This window comes from Lampetra fluviatilis, chromosome 1 (assembly GCF_964198595.1).
Source record: "Lampetra fluviatilis chromosome 1, kcLamFluv1.1, whole genome shotgun sequence".
Lineage (NCBI taxonomy): Eukaryota > Metazoa > Chordata > Hyperoartia > Petromyzontiformes > Petromyzontidae > Lampetra > Lampetra fluviatilis.
Window position 1 is genome coordinate 25582180 of NC_136275.1, and position 27949 is coordinate 25610128.

General features: G+C 40.0%; 1 protein-coding gene across 2 annotated transcripts; it reads left to right on the forward strand.

The window, feature by feature from the left end:
* The first annotated feature begins 88 nt into the window (after positions 1-88).
* On the forward strand, positions 89-27881 carry LOC144938201 (zinc finger protein Helios-like). Of its 2 annotated transcripts, XM_078866130.1 has the most exons (7): positions 89-101; positions 4096-4149; positions 10474-10773; positions 12284-12451; positions 19814-19933; positions 26377-26508; positions 27037-27881. In XM_078866130.1, the coding sequence occupies exons 2-7, from the start codon at positions 4104-4106 to the stop codon at positions 27810-27812; spliced, it is 1542 nt and encodes a 513-aa protein (XP_078722256.1). In that variant the 5' UTR covers positions 89-101; positions 4096-4103; the 3' UTR covers positions 27813-27881. The 2 variants fall into 2 exon arrangements, with proteins under 2 accessions (XP_078722256.1, XP_078722168.1); XM_078866042.1 differs by lacking the exon at positions 89-101 and having other exon boundaries at positions 4068-4149.
* Positions 27882-27949: the final 68 nt, after the last annotated feature.

The following is a 27949-nucleotide window of genomic DNA, read 5'->3' on the forward strand; positions in this document are numbered from 1 at the left end:
AGGCCATGCGTGCCAAACATGTAGTCGAGACGCGGCCTGCCAGCCACTCCGGGAGATCCACCGCGACCTCTCGGCACACGCTGTTGTAACAAACTCTCCTTGTGAGTACAACACACACTCACCACCGCTCCGTCTGCGCGCGTGGCCTGTCCTGTGTATTGTCGTAAAGGCATTAGTTACAATGTACTTGCTAAGCGTGGGGCGAGGCGCGGCACGGATGCGACTGAACACGTGAACATTGGCCAAGCGTCTAAGGACCGCAGAGAGTTAAGATGACAACGTCTTCCCGGCGTCGAGCGCTGCACCGATGGGGGAGTGGTTTCGTGGCAATGCAGGTGGACTAACCGGGGTCCCCGTGACACCTGCCGTCTATTTAGCCCTCCACCTGTCCCCACCTCTGACCGCCCCCTCCTCCCCAAAGTCGCAGGTGTTCTACACTAAGAAGGCATCGCCTAGTCCCTCACTCCGAACGCCCTTCGCCCCCCTCCCCCCAAACGCGTACAGGTGAGCGCCGGAGAGTGGTGGTGCAGCACAGGTAGACAAGGGCCGGCGCTACAGCTCCCAGCGATTGCGACGTAGCGGGGGGAGGAGGGGGGTCATACGGCATTGTATGGTGTAACGCTGTTGATGTGGAGTCCTCAAAAGCAGACCATTCCTTCACGCTGTTGTTGTAGTTGACGCGGTGCGTACTCGTTGAATATTTTTTTGTGTTAAAGACTTTTAGCGAAGAGGATCCTGCCTTGAGATTCCTGGCCCAAATCACGAAGTGTGCTCGTGCATGCGTAGTGTACAAATGTACACGTACTGGTTAGTGTAACGCGCACAATACTGCTCTGCGGTGTGTGCAAATGGGCAGCTCCGTATAAGATGTACGGTATGCGCAAATACCGTACGCACATATATGCAATACACCGTATATTTGGAAGTTAGGTAGAAATGTCAAATATGCGAATATAAAGTTGTTTTACATTATCCTTCAATGCACTGTGTATCACATTCTGTCCACGTTTAAATGCACAAATAAGTGCAATGTACTCTAACAGTGGTAGCGGTCATATTGTATATTTACTAAGGGTACAATTATTGTAGAGCATACACAGTACCGTAGCATATGACAACTTGTGTAGGCTGGACTGCAACATGTGTACTGCCGTATATACGCCAGCGCAGTGCTGAAAATTGGAAAGGAATTGTCAAAATGTGTTCCGCTAAAGCCGCAGTAACATAAAAAGGCGCACGTGTTTTCCAAAGCTGCACAAAATGTTACGAGAAACGCTTTCACTGCGAATCAGTGCACATTCCCTCCTATACGCTTCTCCCAAAGCACTTACAAACCTCGTTCAATGAGCAACTCCGTGTTTATTACAACGTCAATTGTGCAGCCGATGCTCCGCAAACCGTAATTTATAATACAGTATGTGTTCTTGGTGTAATCATATTGCCGTCGTTAACTTTAGAAAATGAATGGAGCCGTGTATACGCTACCTGGCTTCGCAGTGCACCTCAAGGGGGGGGGGGCAGTGCAAATTGGCCGCGGCGGTGCTGCTCTGCATATCGACCCCCCCCGCCGCTCTCCCCCATCACTTGGGAGCGAACAAAAATAACCTCGACTTTGTTTGTCTTCCCAAATAGCTAAACAATTGTGATCGATGAAATATACGTGTCCGTGTGGTTTGCGTTACTTCTATATGCGGTATTCTTGTGGGTAAGTGAGGTTGCGTTATCGGAAAACAATCGTGATGGTTTGGATAAATAATGTGCTGCGTTTAAGGTGTCTCCGGCTCTTCTCGCCGTATTATACAGGATTACAATCCCCAAATACCTCGAGAGCATGGGCCAAACTTAACTTGACAAATGGTCAACGCTTAGAAAACGCTGAATAATTACGAATTGCAATTTAATGTAATAATGTGTGATTTGGGGGCTAGTTGCACTGTGCATACGTTTACGCGAGTAATTGCTGATGTTTAGCAAAAACGCATTGTTTTCTCGCGAATATTTTGTTAAGCTCTTCAAACCCACGTCCCCAGTGGCAGAGTGTGATAATTTGTTTTCTTTGATGGTGCTGTAGCTTTTGTGAGTGAGTGCCCCGTCAATAGAGATTACATGAAATGCAAGGGGGCTGTGGGACAACTAAATCGCATCACCCCCCCCCGCCTCCAAAGAAACCGTGGTAGTGTAGATAGCAAGGTGGTTTATTATGCAACTGAGATGCGTCGATGAGTATAAATTAATGCAAATAAGACACGGGGGAGCAAAATAGGAAAACAATGGTCGGGTTACTTGCTTCCGGGGTTGTACGGCAAATGGAACGCAAATGCACGAATTTTTTTCGTGGCAAAAAAGGGATTAGAGCAGTGTCTTTGTTGTACATACATAGACTTTTTCCTCCCGCCCCCCCCGTCAAATGTGAGTTAATTAAATTTCAAAAGGTAGCTACATGTATTTTCTTTCTCTCTCTCTCTCTCTCCTAAAATATGCGCATTTAATTTTCTCGTTTGACCTTTTTGAAAAACATTTGCACGTGGAAAGTGGCTCGATTAGGTGCCTACATCAACACGAGTATTAGTCTCGTTATTTCCATGGCTAAAGAAGTGAAAGCAAGAAGTAAAAAAAACCGCATTGTCCATTAATTCAGAAATTACGAAGCACCGTCATTTGACACTCACGAGTACTGTAGGGAAATGTAACCTACCTTTTTACTAATTGCACCCACTTGATAAACTATGGTGAAATAACATAGTGCTATATTTAACTATTGTTTCACTGTTTTAGGCGTAGCTGATAATGACTGAAAGGAAGCACATGAAAGCGCCATACACTTCAATACTTACACAATATTTTTCAGAATGTATCGTCCTTCGTGTCAATCCACTGCTAGATGAAAGCCTCCCCCATGTCCTTGTCAGTCATGGGGTTGTTTGGCCATACTGCACCCAACTGATCAGTGCAGGTTGGTGAACATTGGGGACCGGTTGAGACAACACTCACTTCCAATTTTATTTTTGTTTGAAATGGAGCCGAGGTGAACTGGGTTCATAGTGTAGGGCACTAGCCACTAATCCACGACTCCCAAACTAATATAACAAAAAAATATTTTTAATATATATTTTACAAATGGCCAATTGGCCATTTGTATTTTTGGTAAAAAATACAGATTAAAGTCGTGAAAAAAGTTTAAAATAACTCAATGCTGCACACCATGGTGTTATTAAAAAAATGTGTAACAGAATATTTTAATAGTATCGCAATGTGCCTAAACATACATTGCTTCTACAGTGTGGTTAAAACTTGCTTGCCAAGCTGTGACAGTGGGTGAAGTTGAATCAGTATCTGAATATTATAAGGTCTTCAACATGTTGCAAATGATAAAAACTAAATTTAGTTTAAATATAAAAAAAAATCCCCATTACTGTTGCCCGATTATGAGCTACAAGATTTTTGCAGCCAGGTCCAAAGTGCAAATGCGGTTCGGCAGGCAGGGTTTAATGCTGGGGCGAGTTGCATATGTAATAAATTGCTTTTTTTCTGAAGCCTCGTTCTGCCGGGCTGTATCTCTGACATTCCTGCTGGCAGACAATGACAGGAGTTAATGGTGAACGATGTAAATTGCGGCGATGGGCCCTCTGTTGCGCCTAGCTTCATTCGGGCCCCGCTGATTGTACAACTGGCAGGCGGCTGACTCCTCGCCTCTCGCCTGCTTGTTCTGGAAATTACACGCTACATAACTGCAGATTAAGGAGCGAGCGAAATGGCATAATTTTAATTTTACACGGCGACCCCGGGGCCATTTAATTTTCCATTTAATTTTTCTCGCCCTTTGTTTGCCTTCGCGCGGTCATTATGGCGGCAAGATTTTTACAAAGCGTTTTAAACTTTGCATACCCGTGGCGGTAATTAAATTTCTGGAAATGACTGCGCGCTTCCTGTGAATGCTTGGCTGTCAGCTCAATGGCAGGCGGGTGGTGTGTTAGGAACATGCAAGAGACGCACACAGTGGTTCCGTGCAGATAGAGATCCCAGCCAGCCCGCTGCCCCACGCAGTCTGGCCCCCACGCCTAAGAGTGATGCTGTTTACCTGGGGATTTCTTGCAGAACCCTGGATGGAGATGGACGCAGAGGGCTCCCTTGACCATATGCGCAACTCAGGTGAGTTTAGAGCTTTAGATATGAGTGATTTGTTACTCAGTGCCAACACAGCCTCAGATTGGAGTATAATTCAATGTACTTCTCCTAAGGGCTAGCTAAAGTGTAAAATGAAAACATGATTTAGGCATCGCTAGACCGCAAGAAAATGTGTGCGATCTATTTCACGTGTCATCTTAAAAGGCTTGAATTTGACCAACTTGACAAGTTTCATTTGACATCCAGATTTTGAGAAGGTATGTTGAAACTGCCATGCTGCATAACACTAACAGGTATCAACTGCTGAGCTGTTTTCTTTTCATATGTTGAAGTGCATTAAAGTCAAAAGAAAGATTTATTTTAAAGTGAAAAATCTACATTTGAATTTATGTCGAACGAAGGTAACAAATTAAGTTAAATTCATAGTTATATGTTCGGATGAGACTGTACAAATATTGCATGTCTCTATGAATGGAGTGGGATATGGTGTATGGTTCTAAGAAATGGTCATAATGGGACGTTTAAGTGTCCCATGGCAGTAACATGAGTGAAGTGAGAAAGATCTCTGAACGTATATTAAAGGAACGCAGTATGTCAAATAGCATTTTTGATGTTTTTTCAGGTCGTTTTGACCTATGTCAAAACATACGGTACACGTTTGAAATAATTACGCTCAGGAAAAGTACAATTCATCATGTTTTACATTAGTACTGAACTGTCATCATAGCATTGGTTATAAGAAATAATATAAATACTTGGTGGTTTTTGTAAGTACAGTATTGATATGGCAAAGGCTCATACCATTACGAAAATCATTTATCTTTACTTAAGATGTTTTTATATTGGTGTTTTGTATGATAACTTTAATATTTTCTGCACACCTTAATGATGCTCCGAAATACATTAATGCTAACATCTTTTTTTTACCTTTTAACTTGTGTTGACGATCGGAAAATATAAGTTGTGTTTGTTATGTTTCCTCATAGCGCTGTCACAATCAAGTACATGCTTCAGGAAACAATATTAAAAACTCTCACGATTACTTTCCCAAAGTCTGCATAGTAGTAGTGCAGCAGCAACGGTGGTAGTAGTAGTAGTAGGTAATATCAGTAAATAATATAGCTCTTCAGGACTGAAACTCATAAACATTTGTATTAAGAAGGCTCAAGCCTCCACGTAGTAGCCGCCTGCCATGTGGTCTGACGCACGCCGGCACTGCCGCCAAGAGGCTCTGTGCCCAATCGCTTGGGTGAGGGGGGCAGCCCCCGGGGCAGCTGTAACCGGTACGTTTCAGGGAGTCCCACGTGAGTCACCGACTCTTCTTGGTAAATGTCGTGGCAAAAGTGTGTGTGTGTGCGCGAGCTTACTGTGTGGGAAGCTTTTTTCGTGGGATATTCAGACGCTGGCTATTGGCGGTTTGCAAACGGTAGCATTTGGAGGGAAATTGAGCAATTATGAAAAACAAATACCGTACGTTAATGTCTCGCCATTTTGCGAGATATGCATGTCGTCGTAATAATGGCATTACAATATGTTGTAGAATAATGCTATCTTATTTCATAGGATTGTAAATGTGCTGTTATTTGTTACTTCCAAGTTCTATTCAGAATTTGGAAGTGCACTTATTTTGAAAAAGTTATGAACAGTTATGTTTTTACCATCCACTGTTTATCTCAATAAAAACTAGTTTTTCTTAGAATATCAAAGTGAGGCTAATGACCATAACACACATTGCATGAAATTAATGGTGTTAAAATTCGTGGAAAAAAACATTCAAAGGGACTAAATATGTCACACTATGTGTAAGGTTAAGTGTCTCTGTTATCGTTCATTTAAATTACATTGACAGACCAAACATAATTACTGCACTTATAAAACACTAATTAGATTCAAATGTAGGACTTTGGATGCTTGTAAAAAAACATATTTTGAGAGTGTCAACCTCCTGGGAGCATCTGTTACAATTCAAATAATTTGACTGTGGCATTGTCTGAAATTACCTGTTTTTTTACATTGTTGTACTCGGATCCAGCATATTATAGTCCTACTAGTTCATAAAGTCTTTCTTCGCCAGGTAAAGGTTTTCCATAAATAAAATAATTAACCTGATATGATTTTTTTCAAATTTGTATCTACGATCATACACTAACAACTAATCCAAAAAAATAAAATTGTTGACGACTTGATTCAACTTCTTATATTTAAAGACGGACTCATGAAACTGTTCGATCTAAAGATTATGTTCTTTTTTAATTAAAAGAACAAAAATGTATGAACTAAATACTCTTAAGAGGGGAAGCTCCTTTTTTTACCATTTTCGTATTATTCAGATTTGAACATCATAAAGTGCATATTATTTCGTTCAAAATCACTCGAATTCTAAATATCTCAAAAACAATAGATAGAAAAATGGTTCTTGTTTTAATTTTATATGCTATTTAACGCTCTACCAAACGAAAACACGACTCTTATACTATGAACGGTTTCTGAATGACACGCACAAACATGTTTATGGGGCACTTAAAATCGAGGTTTTGGGGCCTTTAAATGTAACTCGGTTTTTCATATTTGTGTCATTAAAGCTACCTAATTACCAAATGTCAGCTTTCTACCTTGTCGAGAAGTATCCAAAAGGTTTTTGAGACATATAGGTAAAGGTTTTTATTCATATAAATAGATATGTAAATATCTTTCAGATTCCTTAACAGCATAAATTTTTGGTTTGCATTTGTATGAAAAAAAGATAGCTTCGTAAACTGAGTGCATCACAAATATGTTTGAAGGTATTTTTTTACGTGTTGCTATGAGTGACCTTAGAAGGCTGCCCCAATATTGAGTTATGTGGGAATGTGAAATGTCCCGCAGCACTACTTGCCTGATATGTTTTCTGTATCATACTAAGACTTCATGTCAATTTGAATGGACTCGATTTTTATGTAAATTTACCAGAAAATGTTAACGTTAGTGTCACTCGTGACAACATATATGCCATCATTTAAGACATTGTTGCAGTTTGTTTTCTTTTTAGTGTAAATTATATATATAGTACAGTAAATATGAGGCAGTGAACACATTTTGAAAACATAGTACTGGACTGCATTAAATCTATGCACAAATTACAACTGCAATTTTTGTTGAAAATGTATGTCTGTTGAGGTTCTTTCACACCATACGTAGCCAACGGTGCTAATCAGAGGTGCGGGGGGGGAACAACAAACGAAATACAACAAGCAGTTCAAAAGAAATTAGTTTTCAATCTAGATTGAAAAGTGCATAGCTCCAGTGGTTTCCTAATATCAGAAGGAAGAGTGTTCCAGACGGCCGCATGATTAATATAGCCTAACACTGAGTGAGTGTGATATGTTTTAGTGTTGTATATTGTTTACCTCGTTGCATAAGCCACTGTAAAAGGAGAATGTAAAAAAACAAATCTGCATTACCATTAGTGCACACAAAACAAACGAAACCCACATCATGACTATCATCATGTAGACTGCCTTGTAACAAAGTACATAACAGATTAAACATTACTGGCAAGGGTCATTCTATTGCGCTTAAGAAGGGCCACCCGAAAACTATTACCTTCCAACATGTTCTGTTTCAGCATAAGGCAGCGTTAACAAGTGGCGTTGAGGTGCTTTCGGTTTTTGAAAAGGTAACAATTACACTTCAATTGTGTTAGGCATTCTGTATGTTCTTTGCTGGTAAGTTATAATGTTAAAAAAGTTACCCTTGTGAATTTTCATTTACTGCAGAGCACAGCACTGGAATGTCGGGGTGTGGGTGCTTTACAGTGGTCTAAAAAACAATTTAACAAAACATCATTACAGTATTGTATCAGAACTTAAAATTGGCCTCGTCCGCCACATTTTCTAGATGTATCTGCCCAGCTCAGTGGAACATGACAGAAGCAAACAAGCCAGTTTGATCATTAGCTCACTACATTGAAATATGATATGCAGTAATTTAAGGAATTTTACAGTACATCCGAAGGTAAGACCTATGTGAAGGTGCAAAACTGGTTCAATCACATTTTACACTCTTGTACATTGCCCGTCACACCCAATGTCATCGGGATCCTTTGCTCCGAAGTGTGCATAGCCGTTCGCAGTTGAACTCAGTATTTTCAACGTTTTGTATGTACGTGTGTGTATAGACTATGAAAAAAACCAACGTTATAAAAGTGATTATTATCCTCTCTAAACACCTCGTTTCAATGTTCATTAAATATCTATATGTGCAATTGTGTTGAGTGTTCTAAATGTATACATTTATTTCCAGGCAAAATGGAAAAAGGGTAGCTTGAATTGATTTTAACATTTGAGCTGTCAGTTGTTATCAGTTGAATGAAATGTTATTGTACTAGAGAGTGATTAACTGGTGTTTAGAGTGCTTGACCCATGGAAGCGCTGGCATTATTTTAATGCTTTACAATTGTTAATTTCTCCGTGACTGTGAGCTCATTAATTGGAGGAGAGAAGGTGTAAAATACCAAAATACAACGTTAATATGTGATTTTCGGCTCTTCAAAATGTAATCTTAAATATAATTTAATATATATAAACCTTACATATGCTTCTAGTAAAACATACCTTCATCATATTTTTTACTTAAAACTTTCGTGACTGTAGGAATTCATATTCTATGATCATTTCGGTAAAGTCACGTAGATAGGAAAATAAAATAATAAAATTTAAGTTAATAAAAAATAATTAAATATCACGACGTTTCGATCGCAACACAAGCGGTCGTCATCAGGAACAGGGCTTTCCAATGATTGCTGAGTTTAAAACCGTCGTCTCGGTTGAAATTGTGTCTGTGTCTGTATATATGGATGGCGTCGTGAACGAATCTTTGTTGATAGCCAGTCGGCTGGCAAAGTACCATCGTCTTAGAGAAATCAATTTCACGTGAGCCAGCCGCATTAAAGTAATGATCAGCCATGGCAGAAGAATTGGTCCTGCCGTGTTTCAGGTCTGCCTTATGTTCACGAACACGGTCTGAGACATGTCGTTTAGTTTCACCCAATGCAACTGCTGCCGAAGATACAGCTTAGTTTGTAGACGCCGTGATATTGCATGTCAGGAATCTTGTTCTTCACAGATGGGATCAGGTCATGAATTTTATGCACTGTGTTAAATCGGACCTAGATATTGTGATTGTTCAAGATTTTAAAAATATTTTTGGTTGTCCCTGCTATGTAAGGTAAGGTGATGGTTTTGATTGGATCTTCAGATGGCCATCACCCCAACCGTGAGGAAGGAGCCCTGCTCCTGATGACGACCTCTTGTGTTGTGATCGGAACGTCATGATATTTTAATATGTTTCATTTTTTTTTCCTATCTACGTGACTTTTCCGAAAGAACCATAAAATATACCTTCATCATAGTTATAGTACATACAATTATAGTTGAGTATTCTATCGTGTACACAATTATCACTTGCATATGTATGATATCTAATACCTTCTACACAATTAGTGTGAATAACTTGTACGATTCATTCCTGGCAGGGTGATAAAATCATATTCTTCAGAGATTCCAAGATAAGTTAAAATTATAATTAAAAACTAATGTTGCAGTGTGCATTGGAATACAATTCAACAGTTCTATTGGCACACTATCTTGTTAACGCTTCTATAAAAATGAAAAAGCCTCATTGATGTAAATATTATTTCTTTCACTGTATATTTTTTTTATTACAAGTGTAATGAGGAATGACTAAACTTGGCATCAGTATTCGTAAGTGTTATTATATACGCAATAAATACAGACATTTTGTGCACTTTTTGGAACAATACCTAGTTTATAATTTTTAAAAAATTATGATATTAAAAATTTTAATGGGACGTGCAATATCAAACTAAGATTATTCACATACACCCACAAACAACACACCGATTGTGAAGATTGGTTTTCGTATGTAACTAAATATTTTGTCCTTATTCTCACAGTGATATATTCTGGTGCAAACCTTACTTTCGCAACAACATTTCTGCTTTGAGTTTGCATCACTATCACTCAATGAAGCCAATTAGATTCAAACCAGTGCTACGTATTAACTAGAAAATAACATTTTCACAACTTGTGTGAAATATTGATTTTCACCGTAATGCCCAAACGATAACTTTAACATCAAACCTCAGCCACATCGGCAGGAACTAATATGCACGTAACGATGTTTAACACGTAGGCTTTTGAAACTAATATTATTGATAAAGGTTTTTTGGGTCCCTGGTCTTAAGCACACGCACCTCTCATTCCAAAGAAAATGTAAACCACGCAACAAAGTTTATGGAAACAAAGGTGAGAGAGGAGGGCTCATGTGTTTGCGCTCTGTCTGCCGCAGCCAGCCCCGTCAAGGCGGAGGGCGATGGTGGCGGCGCGCAGCCAGCCGACTGCTCCGGCTTGCTCGGCTCCGTGGGCATCGGTGATGACGAGAGCCCCTTCGAGGAGTTCCCCACCGTGCCGATGGCTCGCAATGGAAGCCCACTCGGCACGCCGACAGAGATGGACGATCGCGCCAGAGACGAGGAGATGTCCTGCTCTGGGGGGATCCGACTGCCCAATGGGAAGCTGAAGTGCGACATCTGCGGCATGGTCTGCATCGGACCCAACGTCCTCATGGTGCACAAACGCAGCCACACAGGTAAGTCACCCGCAACGGCGCTGGCTCCCAAGATTAATTAATGATAAATTGTAGTCGGTGATGTATCATAATGATCCTCAATATGGCACGTGGTGTGGCGGTGTAATGTTCAATAATTTTTCAGTGTGTTGCTGCTTAAGTGTTGTATACCCCTCTACTACCCTATAGACTACACGACACTTATGTATATTACCACGATGGAAACACAGCATTCCATTTTGTCTACACAGTCATTGATATTTGTCAAGGTTGTAAGCTAAGTCTACAATAATGGTTTGCATACAATGGCTTTTCTAGCTTAACCAATGTATGTAAAAATGTATGTAAACATAACACTATAGCTTAAATAGTGGTTATTTCATCAATGTTAAATGTACTTTCTAAACCTATAATACTGGAACACGAAACATACCATTTGTTATGAATAATTTGAGCGATGTAGCTCTCTGTTGCACGTGAATGGCACGTTCTCTTGCGCATGTGCACATGGGGTGCAAACGCTGTTGTAGGACGTAATTGTGTGACATTCTGGCCACAGATCTCTTAATTTAAAGACATAATTGACATGGCTGCAGGAGCACTTTGATTCCGCCCTGCGCCAAAACAGGGGAGAGCAACTTTAAGGAAGCCGGCATATGTAATGATTCCATTCAGATGATACAAACGCCTTTGTTTTTGAAAGGTTTATGTACCAGCAACTACCGATAGAGCCAATTTAAACTACAGTAAGATTTGAATAATACATCTGGCCGAGCCAACTTAAACTACAGGGAATTGATTGTTTAACGTTAATTTATTTGAGTGCAATATTGTCTATTTATCATGTGACGTGGTTGTTTTTTGCTCTGATTTCTAATCGCTTCATTGCTTAAGTTATTTTGGTGACCCAGGCCTTTCTTGCAAATGAGACTATCCTGATCTTTTGACTTCTCACCTGATTAAACAAATAAACGTGTGCTTGACTTGTAGATTAAATGCTAATAATGTCTTACATTAGTCAAAATTGCAAGCTAAATACGTTGGAAAATCCAAGCGGTTATTTTATCCTGTAAGTATGGTACACACTGCAAATGACAACTCACGCAAAGTGCATAGCTCGAAGATACTGCGGATATACTGTATTTACGGAAAAGTTATACTTTGTAACAAAGGAGAAATATGTACGTGAAATATGAAGTAAATTTACACACATACTTACGTATTAAGCTGGTGGAATTTTCCTCATGTAATATTACGTTATATCCTAAATGTACAAACGTAAGCGTAATAATATCTTGTGCGTTGTAAACTCCTGTGAATCAATTAAACGTTCACCATTTATCGAGGTAAAATGAAGGACGCAAGACTGAAGTGCAATATGCAGTTATTGCAATGATGCCGTTTTTTTTGCTTGAGAAAGACTAAGTGGTGTATAAATAAAAGAGGCTCTGTTCGGTTCGCCAATCCGAAAGCATTGCTTTCCACTGCGTTACATATGCACGCCACCGCTTTGTTTTTCCCGCGGCTCCAGGCGAGCGGCCTTTTCACTGCAACCAGTGCGGAGCGTCGTTCACCCAAAAGGGCAACCTACTACGCCACGTCAAGCTGCACACGGGAGAGAAGCCTTACAAGTGCCACCTGTGCAGCTACGCATGCCGGCGGAGGGACGCCCTCACCGGTCACCTCCGCACCCACTCAGGCACGCGCGCCGCACACATACACACCACCACCCAACCCCCAGAACCACCAGCGGGAGCACAGGGCGCACGGCGCTGGACCCAACGACAGCGCCAACGTGTCTCGTGCACGAAAGATGATCGCTCCTGTTCGCTGTTAGAAGCTTGCATGACATATGAGTCTTAGGCAACCCTGTAAGACAATTACTAAATATTTAGCTAATTGGGAGGAAATAAAGGACGAGCCTAAAGGCTCATTTTATTGAACTTTGTCAATTTTGCATTCAATTTACAATTGGTATAATATTCGACACCTCCTCCTGATTCTATAAATCCTGGTATTTTGTGTGTGTGTCTATTGGTATAATTATAATGTTAATATATTAAATCTCTGAACAGGTCTGGTGGATATGTGAACGGGCATAATGTTAGTTGAACCTATTATATTCAGTTATCACATTGACAACGTTTGCAGTGGCGCACCACTGTTTCGTGAAGATTGCCAGACAAAATCTCAGCTGTGCTCGCTCACAGTGACCGTCGGTAGAAGGGTAGCCAAGGGCAGGCACATGGAAGCCATGCCCAAACACTGGTACCATTGCTCCCAGGAACCCCCTACTACTCACTGTGTGTTTGTAATCATGCATTTGTCAATGGAAGTGAGTGTAATAGTGCCAGTCTTTTTATTTTTCTGTACTCAAATATATATCATTATGTGTTTATATTCAGCACTCATCATCAGCCATGTTCTATTTACTTTTGGATGAAGGCCACCCCAAGACGTCATTATCTATTATGGTCCTGCTTTTAGAATAGTCTAGTTCCTGCACACGAGTTGATATCATCCCTCTGTCCGGACGTGCTCTCAGACATATCCCCTCACTTGACTGCAACTCTGTTGTCCGTCTCGAACACCGGCCGTCATCCTTTTTAGCAACGTATCACACGCAGATCCACTTCAAAGTCAACTTCATGTCTTAAACTTGCATATGTTCTCTAATCCATGTGCTCATATTCCTGTCTCAGTGTAGTTCCAGGCATGTGCTTCTTCATGTTTTTTTAGAGACTTTTTAGGTTTTGTTCCAATGTCTTGTTCTGATTCATATGTCATTTGTATGTGTACACCGTTGCATTTTTTTCCCGTTGTGTCTCTAACAGATATCTTTAATTTACATTCCTCTTCAGTGATATGTACATTGATTATACTGTATATGTCATTACATTATACATTTATATTTCATAATATTGCCGCCATTAAAAATATAAATGCGGTCATGTATTCAGAAAAAACACATGTCTTCTCATGTTGTTCTGAAGGTTATTTTATAGTATTTATTCCTCACCTATGTATGATCTGCAGCAGATCATTTGGGCACTTAATAAAAAAAAATCTAGATATGTATCAAACATAGTGCTCCAAGTTATATATATGTGTTAAATATACATTTTTTTAAGTTAGTTTTCAGAATGGACACAGAAGCTTTCGCTGCTCTAATAATCACCAATTGGTATTTGTTGTATGGCTTGCTGGCATCAATATTGCTTAGTATTTGTAATTTAATTAAATGCATCCATAATATAATTTTGTTTGGGTTAGATCGCGTAAATATATTAATGTGTCGTTAAAATCCGCCACCACTCGACACACCGGTGTGCTGTACTAGTGACGAATTGGTATGTTCTGTTTACGTGACAACCCTTACTAGTTGGCTGTGTCGGGTGGTGGCGGGTTTTAACGACACATTTATATATTTACGCGATCTAACCCAAAAAAAACAATTATGGATGATATTGGTCATGAAAGCCTACGTGTTAAACTGAATTAAATGCAGCTTTGTATGCATTTCCATTATATTGTACGATTCTAAATGGACTAAAAGGCAAATACCAAAACCAGGAGGCCTGCAATTGACACCAAACAGCACAAACATGTGGCTTTTGATTATAAATAATTATAATTGTAAAAACTATGGCCCAGATTCACATAGTGACACACATTGACGTGTTTTCACCAAACATGAGAAAAAAATAAACCTATTCCAAAATTTTAATCAAAGCCCTATTGTCCTATGACACACAAAGATACAACTAAAAAATGTCATACACGCCATCAATGGCAACCATTCCAACACCTCCAATTCGCACGGTGGGCTATGTACAGTGCAAAACAAGTTCAACATACATATATGCACACCCAAGCATACAAAGACAAATACCCCCAATATAGCCTTTATCAGATTGTTGGAGCAAGTGCTGTCAGCGAGCATCTATGAAGGCCCAACAAGGCACATGAGGGGGTGGGTGGCCAGTAACACGCCTGGCAGGCTTTGTCTCCATAGTGGCGATGTTTATACACCACACCAGGGTACTCATTTGAGGCTGCATCACCTTAGGGGAGGCCCAGAACTGGTTCAAATAATCGTCACTGGTGTTGTCCGTGAGCGGGTATTGAACTTGGGTCGTTGGGTTAGTTCCCGATCCCCACACAGCCAAGCATACACATGCATGTACGACTGAGGACAACGTTACTCGCTACTTCTAGTATGCAGGAGTTAAATATAAGCGGCTAAATCGCCGTTCGTGATTATATATTTTGCAGGGGAAAAACGGAATTGGGGGTTTAGGAGTCCTCTGCTCGTAATTGTAGTCAATGCAGGAGCCATTTATCACGTAAGAAAGGTCTCGGCGGGTTCTTATTAAATGGGAATGAGAGGGAATATCGCATTCATGGTGGGGAATACTGAGGACAAGATACAGAAACAGATATAATTAATGAGACGGTAGAGTATAATGAGTTACTTAACAATTTAATGGGATTCAAAGTTAGGGGGCAGATTAAGATTTTGAAAAGAAACACATACAGCACTGTTATATGACCACTTGTGATAACAAATGTACATGATTTTAACCAAGTTAATGTTTTAGTGATGGTTATAAACAGGAATTATCCTAACCACAAATAATTTAGAGCAATTTATGAAGCCACTTCTGGATAAAGGCCACCCCATACCATGATTCATGGAATGTATTTAACCATACCTCGCCACACTGGTTAATGTGGGTTGTCGAAGGGTGAGACGCAAGATCGGTTCAGACATCAATAACCACTCATGTTAGCCATATAAGGGAATCAAACTCTAAGTTTATGTACACATAGTGCAGTGCCTTGCATCACCACCTTGATAATAATATAGTAATTGATTTTTTTTTTAATAATCAAAATAATCAAAATTATTTCAAGCCTTAAGCCAATCCACTGCTCGATGAAGGACTTTACACTCAGGTTGTCACTGACCACTGATGTTGGCCACATCTGCAAATTTTACTCAGGTCACCAGGTTAATAGCACAGTGAGCTAACCACTGTGAGACCACTCCACCGGTTATTGTCAAGTTAAATTGAAAGTAAAGCTCCTGTAATAAAACAATTAGAATATAAACAAAAGTTACGAAAACAACAAAATAATGTCATGCATGTCAGGATGGAACCTTAAAATGAAGAACACTGGAGCTTGCAATACTGGATTTGATGAGTGTGGTAGGTTGCATATTTTACCCAAATATGTTTTTAAAGTTTCAGAAAGTTCTACTAAGTTTTTAGTCGGTATCTTCAGGGTTGTTTGGGTAACCCCACAATACTCGGCTATGGTACAATCCATGGACCTCTTCATTGGCTCCGATCACCTCTAATTGTAGAACCATGCTTGTGTTTTCCCTTCTTCGTTGCTATTAAGGGTGTGTGTATGGGTTTGCGCGCACCCTTCTTTCTCTGGTGATGTTAAGGGTGTGTGTTTGTGAGCATCTTTATTTTTCTTGTGCTGTTAATTGTGCGTGTGTGTACGCACCCTTCTTTCTCCTATGCTGTTAAGGGTGTGTGCGTGTGTGTGTGCGCGCGCGCTTTTCTTAGTGGCGAGCTGGGTGCTCAATAGGGAGTGTAAGAAGATCGCAAGTCTTGTTTATTTATTTATTTGTGCCTTTAAATATGGCCTTTTCCAAATACTAATTTTAATGTACAAAAAATATAGTTATCTTCAACAAATAAGTGGAAGAGTGCACATTTTTTTAAATTGTATTTAAAAAAAAAGAATGAAAAACAATGAGAATGAAAGAAAATGAAGTAAATCTCAAATGTAAGTGCCACTTTGTGTGTTATTGCACTGTGTTCAATTACCTTAATTTATATTTGGTTAATTGGCTCATCGTGGTATAGGCCGGGGAATCTTTGTTTTAAATCATTTTAATTACGTGATTTTATCTTTGTGGATGTCACTACCAGAATCAATATATAAATGTAATTGGTATAGGCTTATAGAGAGAGCAATCATTGATAATAAACAAATAATATTTCTTCTTTGCATGTCACTATCAATATAACGCGAAAATAATTAAATGTTCTATGCTATCACACTTAATAGATCAAGTTTTATTTCCCCCCCCCCCCTATCTTTAAACAAGTTTGCAGTTCCAATAAACTGTTATATTTAAAGTAAAAAAAGTGATATATGTGCTCAAGCATATATTTAACACTGCTTAGATATAATATATGCATATATACCGTGTGTAGGCTACTGTTTCGCACACTTACCATTGAGGCAATTTGTATTGGTGTTATGGTTCACATACCACGACATCTGCTCAGGACTACTGCAGAAAACCATTAAACCATGCCACCTGATAACAAGAACATGTTAAATCTACATGCATAAACCATTGCAGTCCTCTACCAAAGCTCAAAGAACAAATATAAAATGTTTCAGCAAATACAAAAAAACAAATGTATATGATATATCCCTCTGAAACATATCTGCTGGAAGACTTATAATTGGCTTATTTCTTATGAGTTATTTTAATATACCATGCATTGTATAGTCACATGCAAGGACTTTGTACCTCCACTGGGAACATTTGCCAGGGATTCTGCCGTGGTGTAACAGTTAACACACTGGACGTGCAATGCAGAGGTCAACGGTTTGATCTCTGGGCGCAGCAGTTGAAACAATGGGCAAGTTATCTTAAATCATCGCTACTGCCCACCAAGCAGGAGAAAAATGGATTCACCACAGTCAATTGGAAAGTCACGTACGGTGGGGGAAAGAATGGGTACACCCACTTTTTTTGCAAGATGTATGGCCAGCATGGTTGAGTCGGCCAAACACCATATAAGAGCTCTCTTTAGTGGATGCCCTTCCACTAGTCGTGGTGTAAACAAGCAATTGCAGGGCTGTACCTTTATCTTTTCTCCTTGTGTGCATTTTCACAATGTTCACTTTATCACCGAGTTTTACCTGTAAACCTTGTGCTACAGCAATATTCCACATGTCGAAATGCGTTAAAATAATTATATTTGAGTGATTATACTTGGAAGCACAATTGTGCGCACTTAAAATTGGACAATGGAATAATGTTGCTATATTATTTGTTATCACGAGAAGAAGGAATTGATTGGGTTTCATAAATATGCAATGTGGTTTTTTTTTAGACAACCCTTAATTATATTATGCTTTCAATGCCTCTTTAAAAAGCACACTACTCCCCAAAAATCAAGTTAGTTTTTTTTTAAATATACAATTGCTTATTCAACAAAACTATGACTCTTTTCCAACACTAACAACAATATGAGTACGAGCAGCTGATTTGACACCGTTGAATGACTAGAATGGAACAACATTAACATTTGTAATGTTCAAATGTTTAGGTCCTACAGAATAGCGTGAAATAAAATATAAAGTCTGTCCTGCGAGAAATATCATATGTTCAGTGGACGATCATTGGAAATACAAACAAATGTTTTGCATATGTATTGTTTCATCTACTTACAGAGAACATGCTTTTTTATTACTATTTCACCAGAAATGTTCATCTGATGGGGTAATATACGTAGACATATGTCGCACTCCAACTATTCACGCTTTAGCACATCGGTCTTGTAGTTCAAGATCACAATCAGTAAAATAAACAAAAATATCCCTTCACTATGATGAGACCCCCCCCCCACCCTGCAAAAAATAAGTTAAGAACACATCCACGTTTTTTTCTCTCCCTTCCCAGCAGTGGATAGAACATGTCTGATGATGATGATGACGTATCACAGTAATCATAGCATCGGCTAAATTTCAGGACTATTTAACGGTACTGTGTACCAATAGAATTGAACGTCTGCCCTCCTGTTCTCCAAATCCACCGCGAACGATCTTTAAAAAAAAAAGCTTGTGCTTGTTAACCGTGTCATTTGTGGCATGTGTGTCACATGTCCATATTCCTTGTGCAGTTTGGAAGGTTTATTTGACATTTAAGTCTCAAGCATTTTAACTGACTCTAAGAATGCTAAGTTTGCAGAATTGAGCATGTGAATGTCACGTTGCACTGTGTCGACATGGATGGACTAATATGACCATGGCCCACTTTTGTGAGACCCTTTGAAAATTTCTAACACTAAATTTATATTGAGAGCACTAAAGATTTGAAACTCTCAAAGGTGTATAAATAACATTGTGTTTTACATACGTATATCAACGTCTCAAAATGTTGCATTGAATGTGATTTTATTTTATATATATATGAGATAGATTCTAACTGAATATAGGGAACCTCGCAATACACAGTAAACATATGCAGTACTTTTGTTACCCAATTAAGATAGCACTCCTCCAAATTTAGTTACAACAGTTCGGTGTTATTTAGGTCAGACTTTATTAATAATTAAATCGCACACATCTAAAAATATGAAGGTTTCGAATTTTCTTGTTAATTTGGACAATGAAGTTTCCACTATGTACGAATTCTTGCGACACGCATTTATTTCTCATGCTGCCCTACAGTGTTGCATTACTATCCTGTTGCATTCTGGAATAGTTTCAGTTGTAGAGAAACTTATATTCTTCACTGAATACCATTTGTCCAGGGGCGTGTTGTTTGCAAAGGGTACATTGTAATGTAGTAATGGTTAGCAGCCTGGACTTGCAATTGAGAGGTTGCTGGTGCAATCCAGAGTTTGCCTGTTCAATCTGTCATCGTGGCAGATGAAACACTGGGCAAGTTTATAAAATGCCTCTGTCAATCCAGAAGTATAAATAAGTACATCACAGTCCATCTGCAGGTCGCATGTGGTGGAGTAAGGTGAGGATACAGTACTCTTACTACTTCCAAGACGTCTGGCCAGCTTGGAAGAAAAGGCCAAAATAGCTTCAAGACGGGCTCTTTGGAGCTCTTTGAGGTCGAGGCTCTGTCACCAACAGGGGCGTGAGCAAGTAAGCACAGGGTTGCACCTTTACCGGACCTTGCATTCAAAGGTAATAGAGAGATGAGTGTTTACTGGTTAAACTGCCCAGAAAAAAACCCCCAAAGGTTATTTATCGATTGTGTATGCCGTACGTGTGCATCCCACAGTGGGGAAGCCACACAAGTGCTGCTACTGTGGGCGGAGCTACAAGCAGAGGAGCTCACTGGAGGAGCACAAGGAGCGCTGCCACTCGTACCTACAGGGCCTGCAGGCCGGCCACTTCCCAGGCATGGGCTGTCACGCTCGTACGCGGATGTATACACGACACACATTCATTTGCACGAAAGGAAGAAGAGCCACATCCTTCTCTCGGTTGTAATTGCCATGGTAGACACGGTAGAGAAGGTGACCCCCCCCCCCCCAATAATTGCTAATTACTGACAGGGAACTGTGCAGGGTCATTGACTGGACATGGTGGTTGCAAGGGTCATGGATAAAATAAAACCTATGGATAACTAAATGATGTGTCATTCATGCACCTGCATTGCAATAGAAACTAGCACCCAGCTTAAACATACACGGAAACTTGTGTTCAATATGCACTCAGCTTTTGTGCATTGTGTAAAATCCATTATCAGTTCCTGAAGAACTGCATTGTGGTCCTCTTGTCTAAGGTCTGAGGTCACTATCAAAATAAATTTGAGAAAACATGACCGACTGATAGCAGTGAGACAGAGAGACTAATATATTTCCTGTTTATTTTTGTTATGATGTGTTTTGTCATTATTTACAGATTAAAAACGAGGACTGTTGCATTATGAACATGTGCAAAACATTGCGTACATGTGTTGTTTAGGTGAATGTGTATTATTCATCATCTTAATATCCATCAATCCACTCTTCACTATTAAGCAGTGAATACAACATTTTTTAATTAGTCCCCTTTATGATTATCTTTCTTCGATGCTGTGTTTGTATATAATTAGTCACATTGTTGATTTTACTATCTGCATGTAATTCACTAACTATTGGTAACAGAGTTTAAACGATGTATAATTAGTTAATGCTCTTGTTAATATATCCGATAAATCCTAATCTTACCATTTGCTCTAGGTCATGAGCATGCAATCTTAAGCTTTGGCTGGCACTACTTTATACTATATGCTGACAATAAAAGCTTGACAGGAGCTTGTTTAAAATATGCAATAAAATTTAATAAACATTAATGTGCCTCTAAAACATTAACCATGCTCTTCAGCATTTCACAAACTGTACTTTGTCGGAAATTACCGACTGAAAATACCAATGTCATTTCAGACAATGGGAATCTTTCATGAATACACCTACATATACACCCACACAGTCTGATGCAAAATACACATGCACCACGTGAAATTGTACCAAAGCACTATTCTATGCACACACAGAGTAATACCACACACCATGACACAATACAGTGCCCTGGTAAATATATACTCATAGCCTGAGTCACAAATCTCCCCCAAGTAGAGGACTTTTCTCACTATTAATTCACTTAGATATCTCGCCTTAATGGCTGTTTGTTAATGTGAAAAAACAGCATACCTTTCTTACAATATGCATGTATTGTACATATCTTCTGAATGCAACTACATTTAAAGATACTCCAAATAACATTGGGCATACATATATATCTCACAGAGAGAAATAGGCAGACGAAAACTAAAGGTTTTGAATAGGGGCAGGGAGTTGGTGTCACGGATGACTGGGGAAGGGAGTTTCAGATGGTGAGAATGGCAGAGAAGGAATGGGCAACATCCCACTGAGTGAAGGTTGACTGAGGCTCCAACAGAAAGCCTTGACTGCGGGAGCAGAGAGAATGTGTAGAGGAGTAGAGTGAGATGAGAGGGGAGAGGTAGGCAAGGGGCAAGTCTATGACAGTGAGTGCTATCTGGAACTCTATATGATATTAGTGTAGAAGCCAGTCGAGGGATTGAAGAATTGGGGTGATGTTCTCTCATTTTATATGCACCTTGTTCCTGCTAATCTGGGCAAAACATTCACCACTACTACCTATATATATACACACATTTAAACAAAGATCCACTTTGTTGTTTTCATCGTTACACTCTTGAAGACAATTCAGTTAGTAAGCTCCTGTTGTGACACGCGGATCTGTGTGGAGGGATAGGCAAGTTATACGATTTCCCAGCCATCTTTTCTCACAATTACTAGTGTTCACATGCGATGTAAGCCACCCATTTTAGATTATTAATCTGGTGGAGGTCCATGACTGGCTCAGATGCGAATTATAGTGCTACTGAAGTACTTAGTTTTACTGTAAAGTATTGTTATTTACGATGAGACTGTGTCAGTAAGCACAATGCATTGTCCTCACAATAAAGCTTAAATATATTTTAAAAAATAGCTGTCTTCCTCTACATAATGCGATCGAAAAGAATAGTGGAAAAATAATTAAATATCACACATGGACACGGTGTGTTTGTGAGTGTCCAGGCACCTGCAGGTTTTCTGATAAAATAGATGTTCACATGTATTCTTGAGTCCTTCTTTAAATAAAGCCTGTATACCAAATCCTGAGCAGAAGACATCCCCTTACTATTAAAGTTAATGTTTATAAAGATGGTTATCTGAAAATCTGAGTTTTTTCTATACATCCACCTCTTAATTTTTAAAGAGACAGCAAAGCAGTAAAAACAAAACAGGCGCTAACTTAGTGACGCATGCCTGCGATTGTCACAATTAAACCCCAATACCTTGGTGATCTCGTCAAGGAGTATAAATCACCACGCAACAGCTTTTGTCTAGCCATCGAACAAAGACGGTCACTGCATCGCGCGCTTTCAGATATGCTTCTGCACCCATCTGGAATGTTCTTATCTTCCGATATTAGGAAGCTACTAGAGCTATGCACTTTTAAATCGAGATTGAAAACTCATTTTTTTGGAACTGCTTTTTGTGTTAAGTTTGTTGTCCTTCCCCCGCATCTCAAAATGGCATAGTTTGCTACATACAGTGCGAAAGAAATTCAACATACATACTCACAATAAAGACCCTGCAAACAGAAAACAGTGTCAGCTTTTTTAACCGTTTAAAGTGTTTTTATTATATTAAAATTCGTAATTAAAACACATCACATTGTATACCATATGTTGGCCAAATACAATTTCACTTTTAACCCCTCTAAATATTTTCCAGTATAAAACCAAATATATACTTACCATAATACAGAAGAAAAAAAATTAAGCTGTAATTTTTTAAATTAAACATTATATGACGGTTATTTTTATTTAACTGACCGTAAATTCTTTATGACATTATTTTCATCCATATTAGAGGGTTTTTTAATTTAAAAACCTCTATCATGGATGATATTGGTCGCGAAAGCCTACGTGTTAAACATTATTTTCAATAGTGCGCCATTGTGTGCTAGTGCCCGTAGCCTAAATCAACCTGAATTATAAAACTTGCATAATCATTTATACTCTGCTTCAAATATGATGACCCTGCTTTTTTATATTGAGAAGATAATCCATCTGATTGGACTCTCACTAAAATAAAATAAGGCTAATTAATTATTACACGCACTCTATTTCATAGTAATTGGTGGACTATACACACACCTGCATCCGGCGCCCCTGAATCCTGCAAACTAATGGCCACGAGAATGACTGAACCCAACATTTCACACATTGTTGCTTGCTGCGTGGAGCTACTGTCAATTCAAGAATTTTGACGCGATGCTGCACATCGGAAGCTTGGTGGCTGCAAACAGTTCATATGTAAATCTGAGTTCATTTATGAAACACTGCATATCTTTGTAAAATTGCTGATTATAAATTATTTTTCCATGTGACAATATGTTGTACCTTTCACTGTATCTGCAAGTCATATATAATATGGAAATTTGATGTAAAATGTAACTATGAATACAATGAAGAATAATTAAAGTCCTTAGCTGTATCCAGAGGCGACTGTAAAACTGTTATTGCATACTTTTGGCAATACATTAATATGGATTAAACCCTATAATTGATATATATATGTAATGAGATAAATGCACGTGAAAATAAGTAAGTGAGTGCCATTATGCACATGAGCAGTAATCTTTTGTGTACATTACATGTGCCTTGTAATTTCAGGTCATATCACGTTAAATCCAGCATGAAATTCCACAGCCAAAAGCTGCTGTGATAAAAGCAGAGAATTACATCTAGAATGTGTCTTAAGACATTCTACCTTTAACATGCTGCCATGGTATCGTGGCCAGCGCACTTAACTTGCAACGCACAGTGTGCCGACTCGATTCAATCTCCCCCCCGTGGAGGATGAACCAATGGCCATATTTATTTAACCTTACCCCTCACCTCTGTCCACACAGCAGAACAACAGGGTACAATCATAGTTGGTCGATCAACAGGTCACGTGTGGTGGGGTAAAGTGTGGGTACTCCCATCCCTTCCCGCGTCTGCCCAGCGTGGTGGACAAATAGGCAGGTGCCTACTAGAGGAGCTTCTCTAGAGCTACTGTCTTCTGTAGTATGGCCTATGAAGATCTACTTTTAGAGATTCAGTTAGAAGTGATTTAGCCATTCAGTTGCTTTGCTGGAGAGTTCGTTAATTTCAGACACAGGATACTGCATTTATGTTTTGGGCAGTGAAAAGTTACATGGTCTGTGGTTTGGAGTTCGCAGCTGGAGTCGCACACAGGAGATAGTCTTTAATATTCTACTTGTCCATTAGGTATCCGCACCTTCCCGTCTTCTGTGGTTTGTGTGGATTTAGTTAAGCACTGCCCATTTATTTCGTGAATGATGGAAGCCGGTAGTCTGGTTGTGTCATGCAGCATTTGTGCCGTGGTTCTAACATGGCTTTCTGGATCTCAGCTGTAGACAGAGTAATTGCTGCTGAATTTATGCACTCATTAAAAATAATATGTTTTACTTGGAGACAAGGCCGTAATTATAATATATATTGGGGGGACACATCCCCCCCAATATTCAAATATGCTCAAAATGTCCTCCCCAATATATTGCTATAAAATATATTAATTTTTTATCTTGATTTGAAGCTTTCGTGACTGCAGGAATCCATACACTTTGGTTCTTTCGGTAATGTCACGTAGGTATAAAATAAAATAAATCACGACGTTTCGGGCGCAACACAAGCGTCCATCATCAGGTGGGAAAGCATGGTCTGCTGCTGAGGCAAACAGTCTGCCAAAGAGTATAGATTTTATTTTTATATGATTGTGGTTATGGTTGTACTTTATTAATCCCTAATCTCTGCCATTACATACAATGAAACAAGAAAATGTAAAAAAGAAAAAAACAGAGCAATGTAATACAATACACTATTAGACATTATTGTAAAACATAAATTAAAAGTCTATCCTATGTGTTAGTGAATTTTTTTATATTTTAGGCAGGAAATGGCAGGAAATTAGTTTTCAAATTTTGATTTTTTTTTTTTGGGGGAGGACCCCCAGACCCCCTGGAAGAATTGGTCCCCCCCAATGTTGACTCCTTGGCTACGGCCTTGCTTGGAGAGACAGATATATACGAAGGAAACATTGTCTACTTATATATTTGGCAACCAATGTCTCACTCTGAATCAGTCGAGCGGCATTATATTTACATCACCGACTGTAACGCTGTGTAGAAACTACATGGTCTATCACTCTATACGAAGCTCCGGAGTTCTCAACCATAGTTATGCTCTCCCATCTATGCGCTGGTTTGAAACATCCAGCCTAGCCTACATATGATCCATCCTGGGTTTAACCAAACTGTATTGTGTGAGGAACTCACAGATCCTTGAAAGATCTGGACACAGTCCCATTACTAAGCTCCTCCGGCAAGCAAGGCTGTATTGGCTGAGTCATGTAGTCCCCATGCCCAGCCACCACATGCCCACGCAGCCTCTGGTAGGCCAGATAGATGGGGCTAAACAGGCGTGGCACTGGCTAGTGAAGAGATTGGCTGATGTGGAGCTGGTTGGACTTGCCGATAAATAGTACTAGCAGTGTCGAGATTGGCCTCTGTGAAAGAGATTCGTGAATAATGCTATTGGGGAGTCGGAGGCAGTCGCCCTACAGTAACAACGGAGGGCAGATGAGCGGCGCTCATAACAATGAGCAGAGCGCCAGGTGGCTAAAACCCAGAAAGTTGGCACAGTGGAGAGCACAGTTGGTGCATCTGAAAGTCATCTCAGTCAGTTAACCCACGACACCTGGGTCTGTTCAATGACCTCCTGCCAGTGGGTCAACACTTTACATGACCTCAAAGTGCACCAAGCATAGCATACGCATCGTGATGATGTCATCACCACTTAGTGAATGACAGTTGTTATTTATTTTTTTATGCATATTTACAAAGATGATGATTGTGTTTTATGTATTATAAAATGTTGTGTCCAACTAGGACCCATATCTTGCCTATAACATCTGACAATTCGCCAATATTGATTGAGGAAAGCCTGACTGGTGAGACCCGTGAATATAAAAAAACAGAGTTTGCTTATACTGAATCAATGCTGTTGAAATTATGCCCTGCCAGAAGGCTGGAGGGTTCACGTGTTGCATACAAAATATTACGTGGAGAGACATATATGAAGGAGACATATTGTCTGCTTATCTATTTTAAACATGAAAGTATTTTTAAGCTGAAAAGTATGCCTCCAGTATTGTATGTAGCTATGCCTGTATACTAATTTTTTTTTCTTTCATGTAGCTCTCTCAGGCGGTGGAGAAATCAAAGAGCCAGTGTATACAACTGATAAGAACCTGGACAGGTCAGTGCTGTTAAACCAGCTGGCGTACAATGTTGCCAAGAGAAAGAGCAGCGTGCCACAGAAATTTATCGGTAAGAATCATCTTGTTCGTGCCGCTGTAGTGGAAATTATATGCAATATATAGCGCAATTTGTTATTTTTGCATGATAGCCACAGGAGCTGAAACAAATGTATTTGTAAGTGCTTTACCACTGTTTTTATATCGATGATTTAGTTGCATTTTATTGTGCGTGATGATATTCCTAATTTGCCGAGCATCAAAAAGCACACTTCAAACACATGTTGCTGAAACCCCAGTGTTAGTGGCTGTATTGCTGACATGACTATATAGTGACAAGCCTGCTTATTCACTCACGTTCATCGTGTAACCATTTTTAATGGGTTTATATTGCACGTTACAACAAATGTAGAATTATAAAATTCAGGGTGTGACAGTTCGACATTTAATTTGACTGTGCACAGAATGCACTGGGCAAAGCATTGTGTCCCCTATGAATCCTCACATGTGCAATGCCTCTGCTACGAGCCTTAGATTGTCTCAGAGAGAACCACAAGAACCTCTTGCTCATTATTCTCTATACCTGCGACCCAACCTTCAGGTGACAGACAGCTTCCTCTTTCGATGCCACACCTGCAGTACGACATGAGCGCCGCCTTTGACAAGGACTCGCTGCTGATACAAACGCGCGTCATGGACCAAGCCATCAACAACGCCATTTCCTACCTCGGCGCCAAGACCCTGCGCCCCTTTGTGCAGCCTCCGATGGGTGCGGTGTCAGACCTGCCCCATGCTGTCGGTGGGGTCTACCCCAACTTCTACACACTTCCCACAGCAGACATGAACCCCGCCAACGATAGAGCTCTCAACAGCTATGCGGGTGCAGGTCGCCCACCTAGCCTCCAGGTCAGGGAAAAACGTCCGGCGCCAGACCGTGCCACTTCGCCGAGCCACAGCTTGGAGGACAGCGCAGACGCCGAGAGCATTCCAGAGGAACACAACTCGACAGGACACCCGACAGACTACTCGTTGGCATCGCGTGAGAGGGGCGCGGAGGAAGCCAGCAAAACAGACTTCAAGGAGGCAATGGACGATGAGAAGGGCAGTGAGGACGGAAAGCCCCTGGATGATGGAAGGGTGCTAAATGGGCTGGCAGATCAAGACACATTCAGCGTAGTCAACAGTGACGGGGAGAAAATCCGGGCCTACAAGTGTCAGCACTGCCGTGTGCTTTTCCTAGACCACGTCATGTACACAATTCACATGGGATGTCACGGCTTTCGAGACCCATTTGAGTGTAATATGTGTGGCTATCACAGCCAGGACCGCTATGAGTTTTCTTCTCACATTGTGCGAGGGGAGCATTCTGTTTTATAGAAGAAGAAAAAGGGTTTTTTTTCAATGCACAAATTATTTTGCACAAGAATGGTTATACTGTATGTGCATGCCTGCAGTGCTTCCCACCTTTGAGGTGTGTGTCTATGTAGCCAGCTGGTGAATGAGTAGGGAAATGT